A 19149-nucleotide genomic window follows, 5' to 3' on the forward strand; every position below is an offset into this window, starting at 1 on the left:
CCAAAATTAGCGCAGTCAGCGGAGAATTGGTCCAGACTTTTGTTGCATCTCAACTTCAGAAGATGTTGCAAATATCATCTGGTTTAGACGTTTTATCAGTTCTTTTTGCTTAACTCTTTTTCTTTGTTACGAGAATGTTCAGTTTTGGAAGGGGGGAGGAGGATGTGATAAGTCCAGAAGTGATCACACTATGAAAACCAGCAGCTGATTTCACAGTAACCCTTAACTATTCACATGTAGATTTTCCACTCTCAATTAGCTACAGCACTTTTTCTTCCCCTTTTTTTGTGTTACACCTTCCTCTCCCCATCCTGTAGGCAGTTTGACTTCTCTTGAACCCAGAATATTTCCAAGCCACCTCCTCTGCCTTCACTCGATGTGCCCAGAAAATGCAGGTCATTTTAAAATGAGCCTAAACTGGTATTTTGGATTATTCGTTCTATTGCCCCTTTCTGCTAATAGAAATAGGTAATCAAGAGTTTCAGCAGACCACCATGTATTGACAGGGGTAGAGAAAGTGTGGGGGTGCCATTTGTAGTCAGAAATGTCCATGCCTCCCCAACAAATCAGATCCAAGACATATCCAAATTCATCCAGTTTGTCCCAGATGAAATAATGCCACATTAACGTAAGAGCAGTGTTTTTTTAACCTTGTAATATAGCATGAGTTTGTAATTGGTCCCTGACAAAGTGGTTTTTGGTCTGCTCTACGTGGGCCTCAAGTGGGTAGGTCAGTTTTGAGAAGGGCAAGGGTAAACCAAGTCAGCAAGATTTCTACTCCCCAACAAATCTCTTTTCCTCCTCCTTTTTTTTCCCTCTGCATTCTCCTTTCTTGATTTCCCTGCCTTTCCCCTTCTGCTCCTTTATTCCTTTTTTTTCTTTTCTCCCCTGCCTACCAGTGGCATCCAGTCATACCAAGAGGTATTGCTTAGACCCACCACTGATGTTCAGGACTAAGAAGATGACTGAAATCTGAAAAGTCATTGTGCTTGTGTAATAAGATAGACAAAGGTCAGTGTAGCCAGGGCTAAGCCAATTAGAGCTCCTGCTTAGAGTCATATATATGCTATTTATGGGAACTGGAGCTATCAGGAATAAATCAAGAAGTTAACCAGTAATTTTTTCCAAGTATGTGCTAGTGGAGAAAGCCAAAAAACCTCACTCTTGACTTGTCTAAGTACAATATCAGTATTCTCCAACAGCATTGAGTGGGGATTATTCCCTTTGGTTTCTCTCCTGGATGCACGCCCTCAGAATGTTGGATGTCACCTCCATCCTGGCTCAGATTTTGTTAGTCTCCTGCAGTTTTCTGATGGTTCATTGTTCTCAGTGTAAGAACTTTTTTGATTACTCTCTTACCAGTGGGTGGACAGGAAGCGTTAACAATTTTACTATGAGAAAAGATTAAGGCGATGGTGATAACAAAATGAACACAGTAAGATTAGGGGTCTTCCTTTTGGGGATTATTGTTGCTAATAATGATAATTTCCTGGAGCTGCAGTTGTCAGGAGGAAAAAAAGATCTTTATTTTCAGAAAGAAAGACTATAAAGATCTTCCTTTGAAATGAACACCCGGTGTCGATGGCCAAATTCTATAAACTATCAACAGAAATTAGCAACATTTTTCCTTCCACCACTGTTCAATATTGTTTTAGTGACTGCGTCCTAATGATTTGTTTTCTAGATTCCAGATTCAGGATGAAAGTAAAGACCGATTTTTTTTTAATTGAGGGGAGGAGTGTGTGAACTAACAAAATGGGAGCAGGTCTTAAGAAAGAAAGCAGATGTGGCAATAAATTATCTCAGCCCATTTATCTATAAAATATCAGTAAGCGCGGTGCTCTCTTTAAGAATTTGCATTTTGAAAGCAGCAGTTGTTCAAGTATGGTCCACAGCTGTTCTGGGTACATAACGTGTGCTCAATAAATACTCACAAATTGAATGTTACTTAGAATATGACAGTGTTTTGACTGAGTTTCTGGAATGAATGAATGACACTCTTATGATGTTTAATATAAAGTAGCTATGACCTCATTGGTGTCTCATGCAAAACTTCACCACTTACCTGATTAATTAGCTCTGGGGCTGGTGGTTTGTAATGGCTGGTGAAGGGAGGTGAACAATGAGGTCTTTCACTAAGCTAAAATGAGCTACATGCCCAGGTTTGTGCCCCTCTGTTCTCAAGGACTGAACTCTCACCCAAAGTATCATTGGTGGTGTCTGTTAGGCCTTTGCTTTTTTAAAAAACATTTTTAATCTAGTGTAATCACTGTGTGTCATGTTCTACATTCAGAAAAAAAAATTTGCTATACAATGGGAAAACACTCTTCCCCTCATTTAGATGGAGTATATTAAGTCTGATTGCCATCCCACTCTCCTACCCCCAACTGCCCTGGGTTAAGGGCATGTTGGGTAAAAGACCACAAGAAAGAAGGCTCTTATGGGTTTAGGTTAGGTCAGAATGGAAATAAATTTCTCTTTTGTATGGATAACACATCTCGGTGCTTCCAAAATACACTTCAGTAGCAACAAAGGGCTGTCCTGGCAATCTAGAACCATATGGAGGAAATCCAGTGCCCTGCTGGGGCCATAGTTGAACTCCCCTTAGCCAAAGGGGAATAATCAATCTCTTGGTGGGAAAAAAAAGCCACCCTACATTTAGAACAAGCGTGATATCTTTGCGGTTTGAATTCCCATCTTGGCTGTTCTGTTCTTATGGCATGCGGGTCAATTACAAAGTAATGGGATCGAATCTCATTTGGGGGAGGGGGCTACTTGAAATGAGGTACTCTAAACACTTCCTGTGCTGCCCCAAACTTCCCCTTTCTTTAAAGAGCACTGGAGTTGGAGTCAGGAGACAACATAGGTTCCAGACTTTTTAACTAGATGAGTTTGGGCAGATTACTTCAACTCTTTGAGCCCCAGTTTCCTCATCTGTAAAATGAGAATAATTACATCAACTCTCACTGCCTCACAGGATTAGTATGAGGGTCAAATAAGAAGGTGTATAGGAAAGCACTTTGTATGACTATGATTGTATTTTCAGATATTTTTCTATCTACCCATATGTTAGATAAGTTTGTAGTCTTTGTTAAATATTGTTGAGTGCTCTTTGAAGTGGATTGTGTTTTTTTTCTCATTTACAGCGAATTGCACAGATGTGGCTGACTTTGATAACTGCCTAGGAAATTTAGATGATTTCTGTCCAAGAGATATTGTTTGTGCATGCAAAAATGGAGTGCCTTTTTGCAAGTAAGTTTTCCTCCAGTCTGTATGACCAAGAGCCTATTGTAAGTGATCATTTTCCATTGCCTCATTTACTCCTTCCATTCAAAAATACAGTAATGTCTTATGACGACGTCTGCTATATATTTGGTATAATTGAACTCCGTAGCAAATATCCATAGCCATCACTTAAATCCATTTTAACAATTGTGCCCAATATGGAAGCCTCAATGCCATTGACTTCTCTTGACCTTCAAGGTATTGACAGTGCATAGTTTCCCATAAACAATATGATGCTCCTTCCTGTTCTCTATGGGTACAGTTCCCACCCATCGCAGATCTTCTGGGACTCACCAGATTCCCAGAAAAGAGTGTACTTTTCATTAGGCTTTGTCAGGCTGTGCGGACCAATTTTGGGTTTCATTTTTCCCCGTTAGCAGTCTGGCAGCATCAAAAGCACACTGGATTTGAGTTAGTGGTTCTGGATTCAGGCCTTCCTTCTCCTACTTGCTATCCCTGTGACTTTGGACAAGTCCCTTAGCTTTCATAGGGCTCAGTTAACTTCATCTGTCTAACAAGGTGTCATACTAGGTGATGACTGAGATCTTGTCTGGATCTGACTCTTTGAACCTTTGGACCTAGAAGAGATTAAAGTGATTACTGTTCTATCACCGAAAGTTATCTGTTATCTGTTTTATAAGTTTGTATCTGTGTATGTGAGTTGTCTGCAGTTTTTGTATGTGAATTTAAAGTAAGGTATGTTTATATACAGTCAAAGGTTCCCAGAATCTCCACTTGGATGGGCCTCCTCCGATGTCATCTAGTCCAACCTGTACCTGACCAGAAATTCCCTCTTAACATCACTGATATGTGGTCATGCAGCCTCAACTTGAATACTTCCTGCAGTAGAGAATCCATTCTTTATTTACTAAGTCCATTTTGGGATGACTCCTTATATCAATCCCAGATCTGCCCATTACTCCTATTTCTGCCCTCTGAGGCCAAAGGACATTAATGATTCTCCCATGTGACAGACTTTCAAATACTTGAACATAGCCTTCATGCCCCTGCTAACCTATTTGAGCTGGAAAGGACTTGTCAATATCTCTTGTTAAAACATGAATCTACCCTTGTCGGTGTATTCCTCCTTGTTTTCAGGTCATAGGGTCATGTATCTAGAGCTGGAAAATATCTCAAGGGCCATCCAGTCCAACCTTCTCATTTTACAAGTGAGGAAATTAAGGCCTATAGAGGCTAAGCAATTTCCCCAAGGTGACAAGTAAGTGGAAGATCCAAGATTTGAACCCAGGTCTTTTAACTCTAGATCTAGCACTTTCCTAATGTAAGAACACAAAATAGCTTTCATTTTAAAATCAAGTTAAAATTCTTAAATAATATTTTTATTCACCACTGGATCAAAGGATAGAAAAAAGGTTGGTGATAAATGTTTGAGGAAAAGAGTGGCTTTGTGAAAGAAAAAGGGAATGAGTGAGGGGCACTTACAAGAGAGGGCAGTTTAGTCTAAAGCTGACCCCGATTACCCTTCTTCCCCTTCTTTACAGTCACTCCTAAAATGTCTTTAACACCCTTCAGGGCCCTCCCTCCACTGATACAGATGACAGCCTTTTTACACTTTAGTGGATGGTCTTCCAGAATCGATGTAGAAAAAGTATTCATCCTACCATCACCATCCCAATGGTGATGAGCCTCTCTGAGCCCAGCTCAACCAGTCTTTGTATGGCAGGCTATCACCAGGCCTCTACACAACTGGGTAGGATCTCTCTGCCCTTGTGTTTTGGTTGGCACAGCCATTAATAAGCCTCCACTATGAGAAAGAATCAGAGGAGGCCTTGAGCTATATTGTGTTATTTATTTTTCAAATTTTGATGAGTTCATCCCCTCGGTATGCCTATAGTTTCCTATTCTGCCTCTTTGGAAGCTCCTGTCCCAAGCAGTACACCAAATCTAATCCAAAGAGTTCATCTTAACTTACTGCCTAACCTTGCTTCAGGGCCCATAACTTCTCTGTCTTACTTTGACCAGGTATGTGGATTAATTATATGGCTGTGAAGTACTTTGAGCTTTGGGTGCCCATTTCCCAATATATTTAAATAATAATGTCATTGTTCCAAATATACTACTCAACATTATTTGGAGTAATCTTTAATCCATTTTGCTACAGTTATCAGTTTAATGCTGGAAGAAATCATGAAACCTTGCGGACTGAGCCCATTAGAAATTTACCTTATCTAATCTCAGTCTTATACTCAGTGCAACAAGGCATTCTTTCTACTCCTTCCTGATCTTTTCTCTATCCCACCCACTACAATGGCTGTTCCACACTTCCTCTTCTGTCTCAGTCTTTGCCTTCTCTTCCTTCCCTTCCCTCCCTCTCCTCCCACACAGAGGCCATTTGCTGAAAGCTTCCTCTCCAACCTTCTTCTCTCATATCCATCTGACATCATCCCCCTCTATCTCCTTCATTCACTAGCCTCCCCTTCTTGCCAAGGTCAGCTCCTCTACATGCATCCTTGATTCCCTCCCTTCCTGTGTTTTCCAAAAGATTGCCCTCAATCATCTGTACTCTAACTCCATCTCTAATCTCCCATCTCTCCATATCTACTAGTTTCTTCTCTGCTATCTACAAACACATCCAGGTGCTCCCCCAACCTTTTAAAAACTTTACTAGAAATATAATGCCCTCTGGCCATCATCCTGTATCTCTATTATCCTCTCCTTCCTTCCTCAGCTAAACTTCTGGAAAAAGCCATCTGTATTTAGTGCCTCTGCTTCCCTTCCTCTCACTCTCTTCTAAACCCTCAACAATGTGGCTGCCAATATCATTATTCACCTGAAACTCCCATCCCCTTCACAGTTGCCAGGCATTCTTAATTCCCAAGCCTAATAAAGTTTTCTCAATCCTCATCCTTCCTACAGATTTTGACATTGTTGACTCTCCTTGTCTCCTGTATAATCTCTCCTCTCTGGGTTTTTGTGACATTGTCCTCCTCCCTTTCTGACCAGTTGTCCTCAGTCTCCTGGACTAGATCTTCATCCATATTGTGCCCATTAATATGGGTGACCTAGATCCTCTTCTCTTTTCTCTTTATACTCTTATATTAGCTCATTTGGTGATCATATCAAACCTATCTCTATATTGACAGTTATAATTGCTATATCCTGATGGTTCCTAATTATATCCAGGGTGTCCCAAAAGTCTTAGTGCAATCAGAAGCTCTAAATGCTTCGGTCCTGCATCACCAACTGCCTACTAGATACTTCAAAGTGGATGTCCTGCAGGCATCTCAAACTCAACATTTCTAAAGCAGATTACATCGTATTTCCCCTAAACCCACCCCTCTTTAGCACTTCCCCATCACCACTGGAAGTACCACCATCCAGTGAGTTGCCAGATCTTGTAGTTCCTTTCTCTACTACAGCTCTCATATACATCTTTTCTCCACTCACACAGCCAACACTCTCATTTGAGTTCTCATCACCTCTTGCCTGGACTATTTCAAAAGACTTCCTAATTGTCTTTCTTGCCTCCAATTTCTTCTTGCTCTAATCTATTCTCCACATAACTGCCTAACAGTGTGGTCTGTCTTTATCCATCCCTTATTCAGTAAACCCCAATGATTCCCTGTGACCTCTAGGATCAAATATAAATTCCTCTATTTGACATTCCAAGCTCCTCACGACCTGACCCTTTCCTACCATTTTAATCTGCATACATACTACTTCCCTCCATGTCTGTTCCCTCTATGGTCTATCCATACTGGTCTCCATCCTGTACCTCATACACAACATTCCATCTCCCATCTCTGGGCCTTCATCATGCCTAGAATGCACTCCTTCCTCACTTCTACCTCCTGGCTTCCTTCACAACACGACAGAAGCAACTCCTTCTGAAGGAGACTTCCCCAGACCTCCCAGCAGCTAATGCCTTCCCCTCTCTGGTTACTTGGGATAGATCTTGTATGTATCTGTTTGTGTATATATCATTTACCCCATTAGAATGTGAGTTTTCTGAGGACAAGACCCATTTTTAGCTTTCTTTGTATCCCCAGTCCTTAGGACAATAACTTACAATATTGTAAGTGCTTAATTGTTGCTTGCTGATAGATTGATTGGCATTGACAAGATGGTAGTGGGTACGCACATTCCCTCAGCAAGCATTTATTAAATGCCTCCTGTGTGCCAAGCACGCCTACAAAGAATGAAGTAGCCCCTACGCTCAAAGAGCTGTTTACAGCCTTGCGGAAGAACAGGAAGTATGGGTGATATGTATTTATGTATACATATCGCACACACACATGTGTATGCGCATACATGCAAAATAAATATAAAGAAATAAATACACATAAATATAAGGTAGGTAAACTAAAGGGAGAGAGAGCATTAGCAGTTTTGGGGATCAGGAAAGGCAAAGTAAATTATCTCATAATTATTCTTAAATTCTCTAAATTTTCTCATGGCATTGTTGAAATAAACAAGTAAAAGAAGCTATATTGATGTTCAAAACACTATTTTACCCTAAACTAAAGCCATGGAACAGAAGTCAACCTGACAATTTCTTTGAAGTAGGCCATTTTGTTTTTGAAAGTCCAACCTAAGAGGGATGGATTCACAAAGTGTTTGGGATCAAAGTTAAACTGCAGGCCACAATACTCCCAAGTGAAGTCTGGAACCAGATTACAATATAATTGGGAAATGTTTTAACAAAATCAATAAAAATACGATGGCAGGAAGATAGTGTTACTGTGTGATTTTCTAAGTCTATACGTGCCCACAGGGATCCTTATGCATCCTTCAGTGACCCCTAGTTCTATTTGATTTTGAAATAACTGATGTGGACCACTTACCCCATCTACTGACTTGCAAGCAGGGTCAGCATTTCACAGTAAACAGAAAGCGAGAAAAAAAATTGGAAATCTTTTTCTTTAAAATATGATTTCCCATCAGAAAAGCATTTTACATTTTAACACTGATTTGTGGAATGCATATTCCAGGTTTTGGTAAAGAATGGAAAATTCCTTCTTGCTACTTACCCAGGCTGAATAACAAAGATAATCCTGAAACATATATGTGTGTGTATATAGTTTCCATATACATGTATAGGTGTATACATGTATATATGTGTGTATATTTTTTCCAATAAGAAATTTGTGAGATTGAATAAGAGCTGATGGAAACTTGCCCTGATCTCCACCAATGGATCAAGTTTTATGAAGGGTTATTATTCTACCCTCCTTGGATGCCTCGGTACAGAGGTGATGCTGGGTGCTCAGAAACTGTGTCTGTGAAGCGCGGGTGAGGATGGATTGTGTGTCTGTCTATTGGCCAAGGACTGGGCTGAGCAAAGTGTCCCTTGAGTGAGCCACAAAAGGACTACAATTTGCATTAGTAGCAAAAGTACCCACATTAGCAAAATGTCAGTTCTTTAAGGTGTGTGTGTGTGCATATGCATGCATGCGTGTGTGTGCATGTGTGTGCGTGCGTGTGTGCGTGTGCATGTGCGTGTGTGTGTGTTAAATCTGTATCGTGCCAAGTACATAGGTTATTCCTTGGTCCTTGGTGGTGTTAGTATTTCCTCCAGACCATCACCACATTGCTAGAGCAACATAACAGAGAAATAGTTTATTCACTAAGTCTCTGGCCTATTTCTTTCTCCTCCCCTTTACCCTGACCCCCACCCTGACTTTCTCACCCCTCTGTAGGACACAGAAATCCAACCTCCAAAGCCACATCAAGGAAGAGCTGTCCAGCGGCCATTCTTGTTGGAGTGGGCATCATTTGCCCACTTAGTTCCATTCCCCATATGCTCAGTGCCTAATCTCAGAAGGGCAGGCCCTGGATCTCCTGAAGCTTGGGATCTAATGGGGGGATGGGCACAAACATGCAAACAGTTGTGATGCGGGGGTGGAAGGAGAGAAGCACACACAAGAGGTTCAGGCACAAGGCTGTTAGGAGAAATTTGAGGGGAGAGGAATTCGGGGGGGAGGAAGGAGGAAGCTTTATGGAAGAGGGAGAATTGAGAAATCAGTGGGGAAAGAAAGGAGCCCATTTTAGGCCCACAGAAAACAGTCTGGTTTGCCTGGAACACACAGTTTGCAATAGAATGTCATTCAGCAAGCAGTTATTAAACACCTACTGTGTACAAGGCCCTGAGGGCCCTCCCCTCGGTGACCTGCTGTATGCACTCTTGGGGGATTTGACATTTAGACAAATAGATGTATCTGAGCAAATTTGAAGAATGCAGGAGAGCACTAATGACTTGGGAGACAGGAATATTTCCTGGAGCAGGTGGCAGCTTGTGCTGAGCCTGGAAGGAAGTTAGAGTCTAAGAAAAAGAAGTAAGGAGGCAGGATCTTCTAAACACTGAGGGAAAGAGGCCTAGAGGCAAAGGAGAGAAAGCCAAATTCTAGGAATATCCAGTGTGTAAGGAGGACTAATGGGAAAGAAGCCTGCAAAAAGAGATGGGAGCCAGATGGGGAAGGTTTGCTCAAGGCCAGGAAGAAGAGCTGGTGGTTTTATCCTAAGGGCAGTAGAGGCAGGACTGGAGTTTTGTGAGCCAGGGAGTGTCACATGGTTGGACTTGTTTAAGACGATTTTGGCAGCTGTGGGGGATGTTGAATGGGAGAGAGGGAAGCCTGCAGGCACTCAGAGCCATTGGAAAGCAACTACAATACTCTAGGCAAAAGAGGAGAAGGGGAGACTTGAGTGACCATTGTGGACAACCTGGGGGCCACTTTCTAGGATAAACAGCAGAAAGCCACTCCAGGTTTTGGACCAAGTAGTGATAGCCATAAACCTAAGGGCTTCCCTCTGTGGGCCTCAGCCTCCATTCCGTGAGTCAGAGACTTTGGCTGAGATTCCTAAAGAATGTTCAAGGCTCATTCAAAATACTAGGAGTGCATGTGTGCTACTTAGTCCTACAAAATGTTTCCTTTCTAGGCTGGGGCGTGGGGTGGGAAGAGGAACCAGAGAGGAGGGAGAGAAGGGGGAGGAGGAGGAGAATGTGAAACCTTGAGAGATGTGGGGCTAGCAAATTCTGCTGGCAGCTTCCCTATTTCTATCTTCCCATGCTCCTTCCTCCATATCCAGTGTGGGCCCCAGAGTCAGTTGCTGGCTCTCTTTTCTCACTGAGGGCGGGAGTAGAGAGGAGGAGAGTCTGGAGACTCAGAAGTTTCAGGTTGTAGGCCAGGCCCAGCTTGTTTCTTCCTTCTCACAGCATTCCTTGTAAGAAAACAGACAAGGGGAAAGGGTGCCCATGAGTAGCAGAGTTGGGAGAGGGGGTGGTGGTGGCTTCCATTTTCCATCACTGGCACCATTCCCTGGCTGCTGGTTAGGGAAACCTGGGAGGCAGTTATGGAACTGCCTCGATGTGTGGGCTTTCTGGAAAGTGTGACAACACCCATCTCTTGAGGGCTATAAAGTGAAACATCATAAACTTGGAGAAACAATGTGGTGTTTGAGTTAGCTAGGGATGAAAATGTCTCCTTTCCTTTTACCTAATTAATGAGTCATTTCTCTTTCTATTTCCTATCTCTAGATGCCCAAATTACAGAGGTCACTGGGGCGATTACTGGTACATGGGTGCCAAATGTGACCAACTCTGGAATACTCTAGACCTGATTTTAATAGCAGTGCTTCCTGGAATAGGACTGGCTTTAATAGTTGGTGTAATAATGCAGACCGTCCACTACTGTCAAAAGAGATCAGAGCAGAAAACTCAGGGCAGGTAAGATATTTCCAAAGTTCTCTGAATATGATGGTCGGCACATGCCTCAGGAACTAAGAAGAAGATTTTTCCATCTCTTCAGATGCTTGATCTGTTTGTACACTCACCCAAATGGAAACTAACTTGAAGGGTTAATTTTCTGTGTGCCAGGCTTGAGTGGAATGAAATCCATAGGGCCTCTTCCCAGAGCACCAATCTGTTTGAGTCAGCCATGGCATTGGATACCTAAAGCATGATCCCCCTTTCTCCCCACCTCTCGCAACCTTGCTGTCATTGCCACGCCACTTTATGATAGCACCCCTGAAACAAGGTCTACTTGGTTGGGCTACATGGTGGGCCTACATAGGGTAATAGAAAGAACCCACAGATAAGGGCCAGGATGACTGAGCTCTAGCCCAAGTTTCAAGTCTCACTTAGCCACATTACCTTGCCCTAGTCACTCAACCCCTCTCTCACTTTGGTTTGTTCATCTATAAAATGGAGATGATGGCGATGATGACAGCCCGCATCTCCATAGCACTTTAAGGTTTGCAAAGTACTTTACATACATGACCTTATTTAATCTTCCTCACAACAGTCCTGTGAAGTAGGCACTGTTAACATTTTACATTTGAGGGAACTGAGGTTTAAAGAGGTTAAATCACTTAGCCATGGTCACAGAGCTCCCAAGTGTCCAAGATGAGCTTCAAACCCAGGCCCTCCTACCTCCAAGTTCAGCTATCCTGCCTACTTCTTCCCAGGGTTGTCATGAAAATTAAATGAGATGGAGTGTGCGAGAATGCTCTATGACCATAAGATGAAACAAATAGAAACAAATGTTAATGCAACTTAACTCCAAGTACTTATAATGACCAAGCCTGGCCCTTCTTAGGTGGGATGGGGGTGGGGGAGGGGTGGTCCTTTCTGTATACTATGTGTATGTATATACTGTAAGATTCAGTTGATGTGTTGTTTGGTTTTGCTGACCTGCTTTTTTGTTCCTCCTTGCTGGAAGGAGAGAGGGAAAGAGGCATATTTGGAAAGAGAGGTCATATAGAAACAAAATTGATCAGTAAAAATTGAAAATTTAAAAACATGTAATAAGTATGCAGCAGAACCAGCCACAACAGAGAATCAAAACGGAGGTACAGTGAGAGAGAAGACTGTGATGATGGTGTCAGTGGAGACCTCTGCCACTTTGCAGTTCTCCTGAACAAAAAAGTGACGGTTTCAGTAGAGTAAAATCTTATTTACTTGATATCAATTCATTGAATTTCAAATCTGTTTTGGGGTATCATACCCCACTAATGAGATATGGCTTTCCTTATCCTGATATGTGGATCATTTGAAATACGTAATTCTGTGACACCCCCAATGCCATATGAATGCCATATATGATCTGTTAAATTGAATTAAAATTTGTATCTTAATTTTGCAAAATTAAATTTTAGATATTTTGCAAAATTATGACTGTGACTCATTACTCCCAATATTCCTATCCTCCGTTCAAGCCTTGCTTGCTGTGTTATAGTTAAAAAACCACAACAACACAACAACAACACAACAACAACATGCATTGGGTGTCAGGAGCCCTGGCTTCCAATTTTAAGTCTTCTCTTAAACATCTGAACTAGAACCATAGTTCTGGCCGCATACAGACCAGATTCAATCTTGAAGGTTTCTCATGAATTAAGTCACCTATAGGACTTAGTACCATGAACTGTGCTAAGTCCTATAAGTAACTCCCAAGCTCAGGCACCCACTCAGGGTATTCCCTAAGAACATCAGAATCTGACTCATATCTTGATCTTCTCCCATAAAGAAAAGGGCCTTCAGCTCTCATGCAAGCAGTCATGTTAACAAAACATTGAATAGAGAACAGGTTTTATTTCATATGTAATTAATATAAGAAAGGACTTATACCCAAGTCTATCAATAGTCCAGACAACTGCCCTAGCAGTTCCACATTCTTTGGTGACTTCTACAGTCTACGTGACTCCGAGTCCCAGTGAAGGGATAAGTTCAGATTGCTCCCTCAGCTCCATATCTCCTGAAAGGTTGTTCTGGTCTCTCTCCCCAGGGAGCCTGGGCCCTCCTAGTTCTATGTCTCACTTCCTGATGGCTGGATCTGTTTCAACTGCTGTATTTGCATCTCTTCCTGTGGTTGGTGTTACCTTTAAAAGACAGTCCAGGGGTGAGGAACCTGCAGCCTTCAGGCCATATGTGGCCCTCTAGGTCCTCAAGTGCTACCCTTTGACTGGATTGGGAAGAACCACAAGAAAGAAGAAACGAGACAGAGAGACAGAGAGACAGAGAGACAGACAGAGAGAGAGAGAGAGAGAGAGAGAGAGAGAGAGAGAGAGAGAGAGGGAAGGAGTGCAAATAGTATGCTTCTTTCTGGATGTGGATAGTGTTTTCCATCATGTGTCCCCTGGGAGCTGTCTTAGACCCTTGCTTTGCTGAGAAGAGCTGTCTATCAAAGTTAGTCATCCCACAATGTTGTTTTTACAATGTTCTCCAGGTTCTGCTCACTTCACTCTGCATCAGTTCGTGTAAATCTTTTCCAGGTTTTTCTGAAATCTGCTGGGTCACCATTTCTTATGGAACATTCATATACCACAACTTGTTTGACCATTCCCCAATGGATGGGCATCCATCCTCTTGATTTCTAATTCTTTGCCACCACATTTGGGATTTATTTTAAAAGGTCCATATACATGAATCAGTCACAGGTCTATCTAGTCTTATGTCCTCTGGTTGAAGCAGTGAACTGACCTATCTTGCTCCAGGTAAACTGAGATATGAATTTAACCACTATTACAATATATACTTCCTCTTTGCACATTGTTTATAGGAGAGTCTTAAAAATGTGAAAATTCACTTTTGACCATTCACCATTGGGTTCATCCAAAAAGTGATCTGTAAGTCATAAGCAAATGTGGTACTCTAATTTTGTTTTCGTGTTGTTTTTTCTGTGCCAGCCAAGAAGAGGCTGCACCAAGACACCAACCTCAGAAGAATGCTGCTTATATGCTTGACGAGGCACCTTATCAACTGCCCTTTCAGGTAAATATGAAACAGTGAGACTCATTTATCCAATTAACTTGAGGTGTAAGTATGGCGCCAACCTAGGAAAGCTTTAGATTAGAAACTCAAAGGAGATTCATAAAGTTAGAGATGCAGAGACTGACAGTTTCCGAGGTGAATTCCACAAGTGTCCCAAGGGCAGTGTGCTCAGACTGATGCGTTTCCAGTCATGACTTTGATGCCTGATGGCTGCTTAGGAACGGGATGCTTCGGAGTCAAGTTCTGCTGTTTCATGCAGATTGACTTGTGATATTTTTCAGAAGTTTGCAGCAAGCCATTGCTCTCTCAGGAATTGTCGCTAGCAATCAGATTGGAGTGGGGGGAGGTGAGACTTGGCTTCCTTTTTCCATTTAGCTTGTGCTTTTCCAACTTGTCCCATCTTAGCCATACATTCAGTGTTTCTCTAGGAGCAGGCTATGCAACAATGTTTTGTTTTCTGTTGAGAAATTTATCTCTGCCCTTTTTCCCTTGAAAAATTCTTGTGTTCTGTATTTTAGGCTTATGTGGTTTTGCTGTTTCCATAGGACATAACACTCTTGTATCAGTTTCAACTGGTAAACTCTCTAAAGTAGACAGGCCAAAAAAAAAAAAACCTCATGTGCTAGTGAGAGGCCCAAGTGATGGAAAAATTCTAAAAATCATATAAATGAATCCTGGAGTGGCTTAGCCTCATAAAAAGGAGCCAACTATTTAGAAACAGCTGCTAAGAATGAGCGGGAACCTTGTTGGGCTTTTTTTTAATTTGGCAGTGATGATCAAAGATTATAAATCTGTTGAATTATATTTTCAAACATAATTCACTAGGAGTGGGATGAGAGAATGTATAAAACTATCTTCATTTTACCAAAACAGAACAGTATTATTTTCTCCCTAATGGGTAAGCCATTTCAATTCTATTCAATAAGCATTTATTAAGTGCCTACTATGTTTCAAGGGAAAGCTTGTGTGAATGAATGCACAAAGGCAGGAAATAGATGTCTAGGGAACAGTTAGGAGTCTGGTTTGCCTGGAATACAGAGTGAATGACAGAGAATAATGTGAACTCTGGCTGGAAAGGTAGGTGAGTGCCAGCTTGTAGATGGTCTCAAACGCTAGGAGGAAGACTTTGTATTTTATCCTAGCAATAATAGTGAGTAGCTGAAAGTTTCTACTCAATAGAGTAACAGGTTCAGACCTGGTCCTTAAAAGGATGTTTTGAACAGCTTTGTGCAAAATAGACCGGAGAGGAAAGAAACTAGAAGCATAAAGACCAATTAGGAGGTCATTAGAGTAGCCTGGTGGAGAGTTACTGAGGGCCTCAAATAGAATGGTGGTCCTGGCTGTGAGGAGAGAGGAGGGGCTGGATCTGGGGGAGGTATGGAGGTAAAATGCAGAGCTAATATAATGAGGGAGAGAAGAGAGGCTAGGAGAACACAGGTTGTGAACTTTTGCGATTGGAAGGAAGGAGGCTGGGAAATTGGGAGGAGGAATAGGTTTAGGGAGGAAGACAAGAATTTCTGTCCTGGACATGTTGATTTTGATACATCCATAGGAATTTACGTGAAGATGTTGAGCAGGCAATTGGTAGCTGAGGGCTAGATATGAAGTCCTAAAGGGAGTTTAGGACCTTTTGGTGCTGCTAGGAATACCTAGCTCTCTCTGACTAGAGATCACTGACTCCAGGGGAACCAGCGAGGTAACCAAGGGAGAGAACACTGGGAGGGAAGAGAAGAGGGTCAAAGACAAAGTCCAGGCCACACCACATGCTTAGGGAAATGAAGCTACATAAATATGAAAAGCAATAGCAGAATATTTCTGAGTATAGTCCAGTTATCCAATTTGAATTAAAAGCTCATTTGTTTCTAATAAGAAAAAAAATCTCTATAGAACTCGAAGTTTGAGGCTATAATATTCATTATAACAGGAATCTCATTTTTCATCATTTCACTGTTCTCTGGGCATTTTTCCCTTCAGAGCTGTTATTGGGCAGTACCAAGTAACTGAAAGAGTAATTTCTGTTTATATCATTCACGTGTTTAAGTGTTGAGGCCATCTCCTTATTCCAACTCGTATCTAAACTACTCCCCAGCAAGGTGATGTTTTCTTGCCTGTAGTCAGATTCCTCAAGCTTGTAGAAAGAAGTAGTCAAAAGAAGCTCATGTTCAGGAACCTATGGTTGGAGAAGGTCACGTAAGAAAAGGGAAAGGGCAAAGACTCCAGAAGGAAGTCATGGGCCTAGCACTAAACTGTTAGTGCCAAACATTGTTGTATGCCTATTGTCTAAAGATTTTCTCATTTTTAATCTCCATCTTCAGAATGGAGCAAACCATTTCCCCATTACTCTGTAAACAGTGGCGGTAAGCATTTGTTTTCAAGCATTTATAGTAGACCAATTTCTTTATTCCAATCAACTTAGCTTGCAATAGGGAAAACCTCAGTTTACTTTATGGAGAACATGGGATCATCGATTTAGAGCTGGAAAGGACCTCAAAGATCACTCAGCCCCATGATTTCATAGATGAACAAAATGCAGTCCAAAAAAGTGAGGTGTCTCTGCCCACGGTCAATTGGGTAGTAAGCAGCAGAACTAGCGTTTGAATTCACACCCACTGATTGCAAATCCAGTTCTCTTTCCACTACATTGATGTGATTAAAGGTTTACATGCATGCACATAGATGTATGCACAGGCACACACACATCGATTCATTTATTTAACAAACATTAAGTAACTACTGCATGCAGAATACATAGACACCGAAGCTTTCTTTCTAGATTTTAGGGTCTTCATCTAGCTGTCCAGTATTTTCAATACTTTTTCAGTGACAAGGAAATTAGCAATTTCTCCTCTTTTTCCATTCGAGGAGAGGGAAGAGACCTCTGTAGGGGCTTAATGATAGAAGTGTTCTAAAGGACTATAAGAAGTAGCCATGCTAATGGGGGAGAGTGGTAGGGGAGGCAAAAGAGACAAAGGAGGGAGGGCATTGCCATGTCTATGCCTCCCAATGGGGAGATATGCCACACATTTTACATGTTTTCTCCAAATAACTTGGCAAAAATTTATACTAGGATGTTGAGGTAGGTGGTTCATCCTTCAAGTTGAGTAGATGACCTTTGACTTATGGTTTCTTCCACTTCTAAGATTCTGATTCTCTCTGCTGGGATACATCATTACCATTTATATCTTTCGATGAATTTTAAAATACAATAATTCAAACAAATCACAACCCTTAGAGGAAGATAGGTCAGTATCATTCTTATATCATAGAGGGATGTAGGATGTGTTCAAGGAGGACTAGTACCTTTGGTGTGATGGCTGCCTTTGGTGTCTGCCTGTTCTATCCAACTCTAACCTGTGGCTCCAAGAAGCTGCAGCATGTGCAGTGGCCACACCCTGGTAAACCATTTTGGCAGACAGGTCAAACCAGGTTGAGGGTAACCAAAGGATCTCAAACCCATTGGTGAGTTAGGGGGGTGTTTACCCCAAGCATGTGAAGAGTTCCTATGGTGGAATGAGAGGATGAGAACAATTTGTTCCAGTGGCCATGAAGGCAGCTGAAGCAGGTTACGTGGAGCACTCAGAGCTTGGTTAGATGTCAAAGACGCTAAGGTCATCCACTGCATCCTGAGCCATCGCCAGTGGTCTTGACTCTGTCCTGCCACTGGACTAGGATGACTCTGGAGGAATGAGTGAGGCTGATGACTTCGTGCATCTCTGCCTCACTTAAATCCAACTAATCTAGTCAGCAAGCTGGTATGCCTGCCAAAAGGAGTGAATGACAGGCTTGTGACAATGTGATTGCCACTTGCAGGAAAACTCCATGCCACCATCATCAGTCCCTATGCTCCCACCATGACAAACCCTGATGGAGTCAAAGAAAAATTTTATGAAGACCTAGAGACCTTTATCTTCAATGTGCCAAAATAGGGCAAGCTTATAATTCTGGGTAACGTTAATGCTAGAGTAGGATCAGAATACCAGACTTGGCAGGAAGTCCTAGGGAGGAATGGAGTTGGAAACAGCAACAGCGGTTATTTACTGCTAAAGACTTGTGCATCACATGACCTCATCACCAACATCATTTTCTGTTTACCTAAACACAATAAAACTTCACGGATGCACCCTTGCAGCAAACATTGACATCTAATAGACTATGTGATTGTAAGGAGAAAAGACAGACAAGATGTGAGAATGACAAGGGCAATGTGTGGTGCAGAGTGCTGAACTGATCATAGACTTATCCTTTCTAAGCTAAATATTTGCATTCATCATAAGTGCTGCCCCCAAGGCAAAATGACTACCAGAAGAATTAATGTCAACAAATTAGAGCTGTTCTCTGAGCATGAACAGTTTGTTGCTAACTTGGAGGTAAAATTGAACCAACACACAGTTGGCAACAATGCAGTAGAAAAGGAGTGGGCAGCTTTCAGAGATTTGGTATACAATCCTGCATTTGCTCATCTGGGTCAGAACACTCACAAACACCAAGAATGGTTTGATGAAAATGATGGGGAAATACAGAAGCTGCTACATGAAAAGTGAGAACTTCACAGGATTTACCAGCAGAATAGTTCATCCATCTCTAAGAAGGCAGCATTTAATTCCATCCAAAGTAAAGTACAAGCAAAGCTTAGAGAGATGCAGGATTCCTGGCTCAGTAAGAAGGCAGATGAAATTCAGTTTTATGCTGATAGTAACAATCCAAAGCTCTTTTATGATTCCCTGAAAGCTATTTATGGACCAAAAACCTATGGTGCATCACAACTACTCAGTGCTGATGGAGTTACATTGATTACTAATAAGGACATGATCCTAGAGAGATGGGTTGAACACTTCCATAGTGTTCTCCACAGACCATCATCAATCAATGCTGAGACCATTGACTACCTCAGGTTGAAGTCAATCCCTCCTTAGCTGAACTTCCAACCAAAGAAGAGGTTTTGAGTGCCATTAGGCTCCTTTCGTGTGGCAAAGCACCTGGTGCTGATTTTATTCCAGCTGAGATTTACAAGGTAGGGGGACCATTGCTCCTACAAAAGATGACTGAAATTTTCCAGGTTATATGGCAAGAGGAGGTTATCCTCCAAGGGTCCATTATCAATCTCTATAAAGGTAAAGGGAATAGATTGTCTTGCA

The 19149-nt window shown here is 41.8% G+C and overlaps 1 protein-coding gene across 6 annotated transcripts in view; it reads left to right on the top strand.

Annotated features, from left to right (window-relative positions):
* Window positions 1-3161: 3161 nt before the first annotated feature.
* Window positions 3162-19149, top strand: part of ZNF711 (zinc finger protein 711) — a 102439-nt gene continuing 86451 nt past the window's right edge. For all 6 annotated transcript variants that reach the window (XM_072627144.1, XM_072627145.1, XM_072627147.1 and 3 more), the window contains exons 1-3: window positions 3162-3252; window positions 10781-10969; window positions 13930-14014. In XM_072627144.1, coding sequence (XP_072483245.1) covers window positions 10821-10969; window positions 13930-14014 — 234 coding nt within the window. In that variant the 5' untranslated portion in view covers window positions 3162-3252; window positions 10781-10820. The remainder of the gene's footprint in view (window positions 3253-10780; window positions 10970-13929; window positions 14015-19149) is intronic.

Source organism: Notamacropus eugenii, chromosome X (genome assembly GCF_028372415.1).
Source record: "Notamacropus eugenii isolate mMacEug1 chromosome X, mMacEug1.pri_v2, whole genome shotgun sequence".
NCBI classification, from domain to species: domain Eukaryota; kingdom Metazoa; phylum Chordata; class Mammalia; order Diprotodontia; family Macropodidae; genus Notamacropus; species Notamacropus eugenii.